General features: G+C 40.8%; 1 protein-coding gene across 32 annotated transcripts in view; it reads left to right on the top strand.

Annotated features, from left to right (window-relative positions):
• LOC106514844 (protein tyrosine phosphatase receptor type D) overlaps positions 1–11,808 on the top strand; it is a 469,094-nt gene that overhangs the window by 447,311 nt on the left and 9,975 nt on the right. For all 32 annotated transcript variants that reach the window (XM_014004324.1, XM_014004325.1, XM_014004323.1 and 29 more), the window contains 4 exons: positions 805–928; positions 4,289–4,464; positions 9,634–9,753; positions 9,856–10,010. In XM_014004324.1, coding sequence (XP_013859778.1) covers positions 805–928; positions 4,289–4,464; positions 9,634–9,753; positions 9,856–10,010 — 575 coding nt within the window. The remainder of the gene's footprint in view (positions 1–804; positions 929–4,288; positions 4,465–9,633; positions 9,754–9,855; positions 10,011–11,808) is intronic.

The following is an 11,808-nucleotide window of genomic DNA, read 5'->3' on the forward strand; positions in this document are numbered from 1 at the left end:
ATGTAAATGCCCTGGATTAAAGCAAAGATGTATGTCTTTGTTTCAATTTTGCAAGAAACTCAGGAAATGCACTGACTGACATAGAAGCTGCAAAAGATGCTGGGAAACCATTTCAAAAATATTTTTTTCTTTTGTTTTTAACTATTAGCAGGTTAGTGGATGAGAACAATGGTGCCCACCGCTGGCTTCAGGTTCTCCTGGCTCAAGTAGTTATCACTCAATTACCAAAATACTCTTTAAGTGATTTAAGTTGCTTTTTATACAAGACTTGTCAAAGATCTACATGCTACACATTTTAAATACTTTTTTTACTAATTGTTATTTTGGGTGTTTGATTTCTCTTTTTGCTGGTAATCAAGCTTGAAGKGTTAACCACATTCATGCATGGGTAGTGCAAGAGTAGCTCTTCCATAAAGTAAAGAATCCATCAATATTTTAAAGCCTTTCTGCTTCACTGTGTTGTGCAGCTGAGAACAGCAGCACTGAAAATCCATATTAGGCATAACTGATGCACAATGTATAGTTTCTGGGTCCCAACTCAAACATCAGACACACTCCACTGAGATATTCGGCAGTGTTTTAAAAATCACTTCCTCTTAGCAATCCAAGATTTGCTTAAAGAATTAAGTTAGACATAAGTAACAATAGTTTTGTGCTGAAGAGCGTATTTTAGTCAACCTTTTGAWATTGATGCACTTTACCTCTTTGGTGAAATTCAATCATCTCAAARTGTTGCAATACAGTTTGTTCCACAGAGCAAACGGTTTCATTCGACTCTAAAGAAAAATGTCTCTTCTCTTGCAGTCCATAGACCCTGGTCAGCAGTTCACATGGGAGCACTCCAACCTGGAGGTCAACAAACCAAAGAACAGATACGCCAATGTAATTGCCTACGATCACTCCAGAGTCTTACTCTCTGCTATTGACGGTACGCCACACACCAGCTTCTTACCTCCTAACTGCTGCATTGATTTTACAGATGGGTRGCAGAAACATGTTGTAAAGGCTTCAGGACACCTACCACACTGATAAAATTACATAATAAAGATTGACGATACATTGAAGGGTTGCAGAAGAAAAATAAAAGTATTGACAGCTGGAAATACAGACAGTCTTAGCAACATGTTCTGGACTAGGTATAGGCCTACCAAAATGTGTAAATTTGAGTCGTATGTAGTTTGTGTATTGAGTTGTTCCCACCTGCATAGTTYCATGGTCAGAAGGCCTGTAAAAGAAAAGAGAGGGYAAAATTTAAATACTTGGAMCAAATTGTTATAAWACAGTTAGGAAAACGTACAGTATGGCCCTTGTGTGATTTTGGAAACTTTTTTTTACCCACATGTGAAATTCGTGAATGAATTATTTTTGGCCATAATTATATATAGGATAGAGTAGTTAATATCTAAACAAGGTTAAACAAGGTAAGTGTAAATACAGCAGAGTTAAGTGCCCAGTATGCTCYGTACGAACTGCTGAAATCTGCTCTCATTGTCGCAGTTGCATGATGAAAATTTTGTCAATTTGTTTGCATCTTCGAGCCTTCCACCCCTTCTGCATGAGGTTTCTTCCTGTCTACACTCTAGAAAAAAAAAATATATATAGATATATATATATATATCAAACCACGTGACTGTACGTCAACTGTTTGGCTTTGGATAGAGACTGGGCCCATCAGWTTCCCAACAAATGTTTACTGCAGTTTGTACAGTGGCTCAGGCTTTATTTGTATGTTAAAAGTAACACGACAAAACTTATTGTCACCTCTGATGCCCAACAAACGAAGCTCTTARTTCTGAAACATTCAAAAACCAAAGTACTGCTGGCTAAAACACTGGTGATTATGTTAATCCTTTCTTTAAGAATGTCATATGGATAAAAGTTTGGAAACCTAAATACGTTCTTAATCTATGCTTATTTAATCTGAGWCTGTGTAGAGTCACTGAAAGTAACGTGATTTGTTCAACTTTTTTTGGAAACGTCAGTTGTTGAGATTTTGAAATTCCTTAAAGATGTGTTGCACACAAACATTTCTAAYAAATGAAAGRGCACTTTAAATTGGCCTKCCAAAGTACCAGCCTATTCATCAGTTTATGCTTATACACTACTGCACACAACATTTAAGTTACCATTTCTTTTCAGAGCAAACTAGGAGCAGTAAATGAATAATGTGATAACAGATAAAGACTTAAGAGAGCTCGTTTTGCTGCCTCTCAAAAACACAACACAATTTAAGTGTTGATGGAGCTCCATTAGTCGGCCATATAAACACTTCTGCACAATCATGCTGGAGCCTTTATGTTGTTGAAAGTGAGTAGATCTCTGCCAGACGGACACCAGGGACATTCTCGCTTCCTTCTACAGCTTAAACAAAGCCTTTTGGCAAGCAGTCTGTCCATTGTTTACTTTGAYAGAGTTCTTTGAATAAAAAGGGATTTGACATCAGAGATTGAAGTCGGAATATATTGATGTGGGGATGGATCAGCAGAATCTTCTGCAAACAGATGTCCTGATGCTTAAGTACATTTGTAAACTTAATTGTTATATCACTGAAATTGCTTTACTTTCATGAGTGACAAAGTGTGTCTCGCCGTACAAGCACTCATTTAGGCAAACAGCTTTATAAGTATATGATTTTGTTATTATAGAATGATTAGGGGTATCTGATGACCAACCCCAATGTCAATTTTTAGAATATAAGGTAACTAACTGCTGGTTTTTGAAACATTGCATTTTCCTCCTAAATTAATTGAGTGTCAAATGTTATGATTTAACACATGGACCCATTACTCAAGGCTTGCTATAAATGTGAAGTTATTCATATTTTCTTTGTAAAAGGATTTCCTAATTTAAAATAAAAGGCTTTTAAAGTTGGAAACGTACCCCGGATCAAGAAGGGCATTGGTTGAAAGTGTGTAACACTTAGCTGACCATAGATATGTCTCCCCATTATGTCTTTAGTATCTTAAGTTGATTCATTTAAATAYGGCAAAAGCAAAATGTACTCACCTGTAAATATACCTGAAAATGTTTTGTGCCCTCAAATTTCAACTTTTTACAATGTCTCCCATTTAAGTAGTTGTCAGTTTTGAAGAAGCAATAAGCCTTTTTCTTTTCAACCTAAGTAGTTAAAAAAAACTGCTAGCATCTTGACAGACACGTTCTATTAATAAAATGTAAATATAGCAATTTACCAATTATCATCCCAACAATTTTGCACCATAAAAGYCGTCTTTCTTTTTGCTTCTTTTGCCAAGAACCAAGTTCTAACCAATGCCACTAAAACACCAATGTTTATTTCTTAATAGCCATGTTGACTTCGAAAATGGACGAATTTATACAAATCCTGAGTGACAGAAAAGAATAGAAGCAAAATCCATTTGCAAATGTACATTTAACAACTTGCCTCGTTCTCATTAAACCGCAGTAATGTCTGTTTTTTCTTTTCAAATTGAAAACACACTGGGCTTAATTGTACTTATCCCTTGTCCATCACAGAAATGCACAGCCGCCTGACTGTGTGGACAACTTCAACAGCAAAATGTGAGGGTGGGAGGGAAAAAATAATGTGGGTGGGTTCTTTTAATGTGTTCGTATTCCATTTGCTTCCTTTTTTTCTGTTGAATAAGTTACCTGGGAGTAAAAGAGAGTCTGAGGGAGTAGAAGCAGTTCGGCGCGGGTGGGGGGGTGGGTATTCTCTGAGACGTGGCACCCATGCAGATGAGACTTATCTTGGTCGACCATGTGTGCACGGAGCCCCTAAACTGCCAGTCCTAAAGCATTGACTAGCTGTCAGCTCTGTCTGTTTCGCCTGGATTCGAAAAGGCTGCTGTGCCTTTCATTTATTATAAGCAAAGGAAAGAGGGAGCGAGGAGAGCTGGGGGGAAATTGTTTTGCTAGTTTCTTGTTGGTTTGTTTTTCTCCTTGTGAGACCAAGCTTTATCTTTAAGTCAGTTGCAGATATGGAATAGGGAAATGTGTTGTTGATAGCAAACACAAATCCCTTTGGATGGTAACGCTAACGTGACTATTTTTGCTATATTTTGTACAGAAAATGTTAGTTTTACTGAAATTATTTCAGTAAACACAAAGGAGAGTTTAATATTGTGTTAAATGAAAATTGGCAATTTGAAGTTACTGCCAATAAACTGCTGTGGAAAAAAACTTGGACTAAGAATATTAAAAATCATTTGTTTTATGCAATGTCCTTTTCTTTTACCAACTTTCATTTATCAAACATTTCTTTAACTTCAAAGTTCTCAACTATAAAATCCTTCCTTTTTTGTTCAAGGTGTTCCTGGAAGTGACTACATCAACGCCAACTACATAGATGGTTACAGGAAGCAAAATGCTTACATTGCCACTCAAGGATCTCTGCCAGAAACATTTGGTGAATTCTGGAGAATGATCTGGGAGCAGAGGAGCGCCATTATCGTCATGATGACCAAACTGGAGGAAAGATCCAGGGTAAAGGACAAAAACTGAAATCATATAAACCATTTCTCAAGCCAAACTGATTGTTTTAATTGCTGATACCTTAACTCTTTTCACTAATTTATTTATGAATTTACTGGCTGAAGACACAAAACTACAATTTTTTACTAAGCTGTGCGTTTACTTGTCCCCTACATTACTAGGGATACTTTTATCTACAGTATTTTACAGACTATAAGTCGAAAATTTGTTATGAAGAGGGAAWTTTTTTTTAAATAACATCAGAAATAGTGTTGCATCATGTCGATGATAAAAAAAAATAGTCAGTACATTTTTATTTATTCACGTAAATGTTCATTGGTATATGTAATGAAGTACAAAAAACTGTTGGGTGCAGAGTTGATTCTGTTTGTGGTTGCATTTACTAAAGAAGATGCAATAATAATGGAGGAACAAAAAGAATCACACCGAGGACATTAAAAATAAACAAGTAGTAAAAGTTGGCTACATTTTACAGAAAATCAACAAAATAAAGTGAAATGTATGAGCACCTGAGATGCTAACACGCTGGGACCGTAATTATCCTGTCCAGATGGGTAAGTTTCAGAAAGCTARCTTGTTCTTCTGCTTGATGCCGCACATATCTTATTTGACCTCTCATGGCTGTTAACGGTAATACTTAATCTGTGATTATTTCTGTCATAATAGTGCACTTCTCACTTCACATGAATGTCACAGTTATCCTGTGTCTGTCTCTAAAGAGTAATGTTTTCACAACAAACTAAATATAATAACACTTGAAACATATGAATTTCAACCTAACTTAAYAGCTTACTCAGATGTATTTTAACATTAATACATGCRTTAATGTGCAATRTGTGCTGGGCAGTGGTCGAAGGTGAGGACCTTGGCGGTCTGATCCTCGGCTGCAGAAGCTGGCTCTAGGGATGTGGAATGTCACCTCTCTGGTGGGGAAGGAGCCTGAGCTGGTGTGTGAGGTTGAGAGGTTCCGACTCGATATAGTCGGACTCACCTCGACACACCACTCTGGCTCTGGAACCAGTCTCTTCGAGAGGGGTTGGACACTCTTCCACTCTGGAGTTGCCCATGCTGAAAGGCGCCGAGCAGGAGTGGGCATACGTATTGCCCCCCATCTTGGTGCCTGTTTGTTGGGGTTCACCCCGGTGAATGAGAGGGTAGCCGGGTTCTGACTGTTGTTTGTGCCTATGTGCCTAAAAGCAGCTCAGATCACCCACCCTTTTTGAAGTCCATGGAGGGGGTGCTGGAAAGCACACCTAACAGGGATTTCCTCATTCTGCAGGGAGACTTCAAYGCTCATGTGRATGTTTTGTTATTGGACTTCTGTGCTCATCATGGATTGTCCATAATGAACACCATGTTCAAGCATAAGGGTGTCCATATGTGCTCTTGGCACCAGGACACCCTAGGCCGCAGTTTGATTATCGACTTTGTCGTTTCATCTGATCTGCGGCCGCATGTCTCGGACACTCGGATGAAGAGAGGGGCGGAGCTGTCAACTGACCACTACCTGGTGGTGAGTTAGCTCCATTGGTGGGGAAGGATGCCGGTCAGACCTGGCAGACCCAAACATATAGTGAGGGTCTGTTGGGAACGTCTGTCAGAGTCTCCCGTCAGACGGAGCTTCAGCTCACACCTCCGGGAGAACTTTGTACAAGTTCCGGGGGAGATGAGGGATATTGAGTCCGATTGGACCATGTTCCGTGCCTCCATTGTCGAGGTGGCTTCCCTGAGCTGTGGCCGTAAGGTTGTCTGTGCCTGTCCTGGCAGCAACCCTCAAACCTGCTGGTGGACACTGGCAGTGAGGGCTACTGTCAGGCTGAAGGAGGAGTCCTATCGGGTCTTTTTGGCCTGTGGGACTCCGGAAGCAGCCGATGGGTATCGGCCGTCCAAGCAGATTGTGGCTCGGGTGGTAGCTGAGGCAAAAACTCGGGCATGGGAGGAATTCCGAGAGGCCATGGAAAAAGACTTCCATATGGCTTTGAGGCGATTCTGGTCCACCATCCGGCATCTCGGGGGGAAACTGGTTCGCCACCAACACAGTTTATGGTGGGGATGGTGCGCTGCTGACCTCAACTCGRCACGTTGTGGGTTTGTGGGCGGAATACTTCAAAGACCTCCTCAATCCCACCAACACGTCTTCCCATGAGGAAGCAGAGCCTGGTGACCCTGGGTCGGACTCTCCAATCTCTGGTGTTGAGATCACTGAATTGGTGAAAAAGCTCCTCAGTGGCAAGGTGCTAGGGGTGGATGAGATTCACCTAGAGTTCCTTAAGGCTCTGATTGTTGTGGGGTTGCGTTGGTTGATGCAACTCTACAATATCGTGTGGACATCAGGGGCAGTTCCCCTGGACTGGCAGACCAGGGTGGTGGTCCCCCTATTTAAAATGGGGGACCGCAGAGTGTGTTCCACTTATAGGGGGATCACACTTCCGAGCCTCCCTGGTAAGGTCTTTTTGGGGGTCCTGGAGGGTAGGGTCCGTCGGATAGTTGAATCTCGGATTCAGGAAGATTAGTGTGGTTTTCATGGTGGTCGTGGAACAGCGGACCAGCTCTACACCCTCAGCAGGGTCCTGGAGGGTGCACAGGAGTTCGGCCAACCAGTCTACATGTGTTTTGTGGACTTGGAGAAGGCATGCGATCGTGTCCCTTGGGAACTCCTGTGGGGGGTACTCCGGGAGTATGGGGTACCAGGCTCGTTGATATGGGCTGTTAGGTCCCTGTACGACCAGTGCCAGAGCTTTGTCCGCATTGCCGGTAGTAAGTTGGACTTGTTTCCGGTGAGAGTTGGACTACACCAAGGTTGCCCTTTGTCACCAATTCTGTTCATAACTTTTATGGACAGAATTTCTAGGTACAGCCAAGGTGTTAAGGGGATCTGTTTCGGTGACCTTAGGATCACGTCTCTGCTTTTTGAAGATAATGTGGTCCTATTGGCTTCATCAGATCATGATCTCCAGCACTCACTGGAGCGGTTCACAACCAAGTGTGAAGCGGCCAGGATGAGGATCAGTGCCTCCAAATCCGAGACCATGGCCTTGAGCTGGAATCCTGTAGGGTGCCTTCTCCGAGTCGGGGAGGAGGTCCTGCCCCAAGTGGAGGAGTTTAAGTATCTCAGAGTCTTGTTCACGAATGAGGGAAGAATGGAGTGGGAGATAGACAGGCAGATTGCTGCTGCATCTGCAGTGATGCAGGCACTGTACCAGTCTGTCATGGTGAAGCGGGAGCTTCGCCTTCTAGCTCAGCTCTCGGTTTACCAGTCGGTCTACATTCCTACCCTCATCTATGGTCAAGAGCTTTGGGTAGTGACCAAAAGAACGAGATTGCGGATACAAGAAGCCGAAATTAGTTTCCTCCACAGGGTGTCTGGGCTCTTCCTTAGAGATAGGGTGAGAAGCTCTGTCATCCGGGAGGGACTCAGAGTAGAGCCGCTGCTCCTCCACATTGAGAGGAGCCAGTTGAGGTGGCTCGGGCATCTGTTAGGATGCCTCCTGAACTTCTCCCTGGTGAGGTGTTCCGGGCACGTCCTACTGGGAGGAGGCCCAGAGAAAGACCCAGGACATGCTGGAGGGACTATGTTTATCGGCTGGCCTGGGAATGCCTCGGTATTCCCCCGGATGAGCTGGGCCAAGTGGCTGGGGAGAGGGAAGTCTGGGTCACTCTGCTTAGGCTGCTACCCCTGCGACCTGATCCCGGATAAGCGGAAGAAAACGGACGGACATGTAAACATAATAAAAATGAAATTATATAATACATATCAAACTGTGCGTAGTTTCAAAATATCAGCCACTCCACAGCACAAGGGACTTTTAACCTGCCCTGCAGGGTGTAGACATAGCTTTCTAAGTTCAAAATAAACTAAAGAGTAACTTTGGTTAAAGTGACATTTAGGTACAGAAAAGTAAAAAATAATCCATCCTGTTTGAAATCTTGGTGGATCTGGCAGCACAGAATGTAGACAAGAAATGATGAAATATACAATTCAGTGATTTATTATGATGCACTTAAAGCTTTTGCTAATGTTAGTGTAACTGATAGCTCCATTTCCAAGACACATTTTTCTGATAAGAAAACTAACCAAACTTATAGACAGTTAACTACAGCACAAAGTAGTCAATCACTGAAAGTAAGATCTATGAAGCATCAACCTGACGAGCAAACTTTCTTAAACTTACCCATCTGCAGTGGACATAATCACAACTGCAGCATGTTGGCATTTCATGATGTGATCATGTTTTTACTGCCGCAGTGCTGCCATGGAATGACAGAGTCTGGTTGATTTTCAGTAAAATGTAGCCAACTTTGAAATGTTCACATCTGTTTTGTTTTTTTTGTTGTTCTTTTTTGTCTCCCTATTCAACACAATCATCTGTTTCTGTTAGGCCATTTTTATCACTTTTTGATGTGCCGGGCCCGCTTCTTCTTTTGTAAACAAACCATCCGCAGACAACAGAAGCGGTTCTGCCCCCAGCAATTCATGTATTGCATTGCAGTTACAAATTAACATTTATGTGGTTAAATAATATGTTGACATTAAAATGCAGTGTTTTTATTATCGACGTCGATTATGTTGACAATCTTTGCAGCCCTAGTTTACTCTGTGGTTTGTATCAGTCAGTACAAACTAACATTTATTGCATCAGTTAAAACATGCATCATGAAGAGCAGAAAAATAAAATCCTAAGCTGCAGGACCAACCAAACTGTGAAAAAATGTGACTTATAGTCCAGAAAATATGGTATTTACCCCCCCACACACACACTCCAACATTAGCTAAAGAGTAACACTGCAATTGAATAGTGTTTTATTTTCTGTTTACTTACAAACAAAGCTGTAGACTAAAGAAGCAATAAAGCTTAGACAATAATATGACTGGACGATGTGGCTACATTTGCAATTATAGAGTAAGTCGGGACAATTAATAGCACTGTTGGCTGCATACAAATCTCTCAGGGCATTTTATTGATTTGGAAATTAAACTCACTCAGCAGGAATTAGGGGAGCTATCAGCAGTTATTTTGACATTATTTCACTTTGTTCTAAAGAATCCCAGTGCTTGAAAAAGGACAAACCGAATTGTGTCTCACTTCATGATGGCCATAAATGCATTCCATAAAATTCTTAATCAGACATAATCTAATGTGACATTTCTCTTCACTGCAGGTAAAATGTGATCAATACTGGCCCACGAGAGGGACAGAGACGTACGGTCTCATCCAAGTAACGTTGTTAGACACAGTAGAGTTGGCCACATACTGTGTCAGGACATTTGCACTTTTCAAAGTAAGGATTTTTGTTTTATAGCATTTAACTCAACCGCATCGCAGCTGTGAAGTGTCTGACACAAGCAGTGTGTGCATTACCTTTTCTCATTTCCATATTCAGAACGGCTCCAGCGAAAAGAGAGAAGTAAGGCAGTTCCAGTTCACCGCCTGGCCGGACCACGGGGTACCAGAACACCCAACTCCGTTTCTTGCCTTCCTGAGACGAGTGAAAGCTTGCAATCCTCCAGATGCGGGGCCCATGGTGGTGCACTGCAGGTACAAAACAACATGGTTTTGCAAAAATATCCTGAAGCATGAAATTGATTTTTTTCCTCTCCATTTCCTGTAATGAATAAATGAATACATACTGTATGAAAAAAACCAACATATTCTTGGTAATTTAGTGGTTCATATTTTAGTCATTTGTGTAATGATAATATCAAGAAGAATTTCAACTTGAACCAGAAGAAAAACTATTGATGAAAAGAGAATTTTTGGTTCAAGTGTATCACAGCCTAAGCTAGTCGTCCCACTGTTTTTCAGTTGAACTAAAGGTGTTTTCTGCATCATAGCACAAAGAGTACCAGTGTCATTCCCCTCGGCAATCTAAAAAAAAATCTCCTCCTACACGACACCAACACAGATACAGGCTGACCTGTCGTATTCCATGCTGCATCACTAACATGTCGCACATCACCAACCCACAAGTCTTTGCTTAATACATCCAAAGACTTACACGCCGATTTCCTGTCTCCCAGCTACATAAGAAGCTTCAATCCCCAACAGAGAGCTCAAACATTAAACTGAATTCTTTGGCTTCTCCTAACTCAGGGAGTCAGAGGCTCTGCAGAGAAAAAGCAACATAAGGAGTGGGAAAAAAAAGAAAAATTAAGAAGCGGTGACAGTGAGTGTAACAGACGCAAACTTTTCTCAAAAAAGTGACAAAAAGGAAACGGGGAGATTGCTGAAGTTAATTAGTGCTAGTTGGCAAAATGCTTCAAATTTAAAAGGGGTGGTGGGGGTGGGGGAATCTACAAAAAAGGGAAAATTTATGAAAATTAATGTCAGGCTGCAGATTGGGGGGTTTGAAATGTGTCTGGCTTTCGATCAGATACCGTCATGTCTATGCTCCAAACCCTTCAACAGGCCTTTTGCTAATTTCATTTTTCGCCACCATCTAAAATGGAGCAAGACGATAAATTTACATGCTCACAAAAAGAATTTATGCATGTGTAGTGGTTAAACCGTTACATGTAAGATAGAAATACTTATTTACACATGAAATTAGTGGAAATAAAGCATCTGATTTGCATTGTGAATGGTCATGCAAGACCATAATAGGGCTCAAACATTAACATTTACAGATTGGTTACAGCTATTTTTCCTAAAAGTAAATAGTATTTTTGAAGCTACTATTACTGTAGGGCTGGGCTGCATGACCTCAAATTCATATCACGGTTTAAATTGAATCCCTTCGCGGTAACGGTATGTATTGAGGTATAAAATTATCATAAAAAGTAAAGATAATGTAATTTTTAGAGCTTTTTTTGCAGAAAACTGTAATCTTAAATCAAACCCACAGGGTTCGACAAGATTTTTTTCTTCACCTGCCCGACATGAAAAGTTACCTGCCCGAAACAAAAATGTTCAAAATTTGATAAAACATAAGAAAAAGGTGTACTGTATTTGTACTACAAAACTATTAACATGGTTATACAGAGGTACATAATATATGCCATCTGATTTAGCAGAAGCAAACATTGCAGACTGAGTCACTCACAGTCAGTCAATTGTATTATCTAAAACCTTTTTTTAGACCTTTCCAGTGTTTCCCTAGAGTATTGGCCTTGGGAGGGCTGCTTATAAAAACAGAATGATCAACAGCAGCAACTTTGTTTTAAAAACAATTTACAGAATATGAAAGTATGCAATTTGCATTAATTGAATCTTATATAGTCTCTCATATCTAAAGATACAGTGGTTTGCAAAAGTATTCATACCCCTTGAACTTTTCCATATTTTGTCACATTACAACCACAAACATAAATATATTTCATCCATCCATCCATCCATC

The sequence above is a fragment of the Austrofundulus limnaeus genome, unplaced genomic scaffold (assembly GCF_001266775.1).
Source record: "Austrofundulus limnaeus strain Quisiro unplaced genomic scaffold, Austrofundulus_limnaeus-1.0 Scaffold23, whole genome shotgun sequence".
NCBI classification, from domain to species: domain Eukaryota; kingdom Metazoa; phylum Chordata; class Actinopteri; order Cyprinodontiformes; family Rivulidae; genus Austrofundulus; species Austrofundulus limnaeus.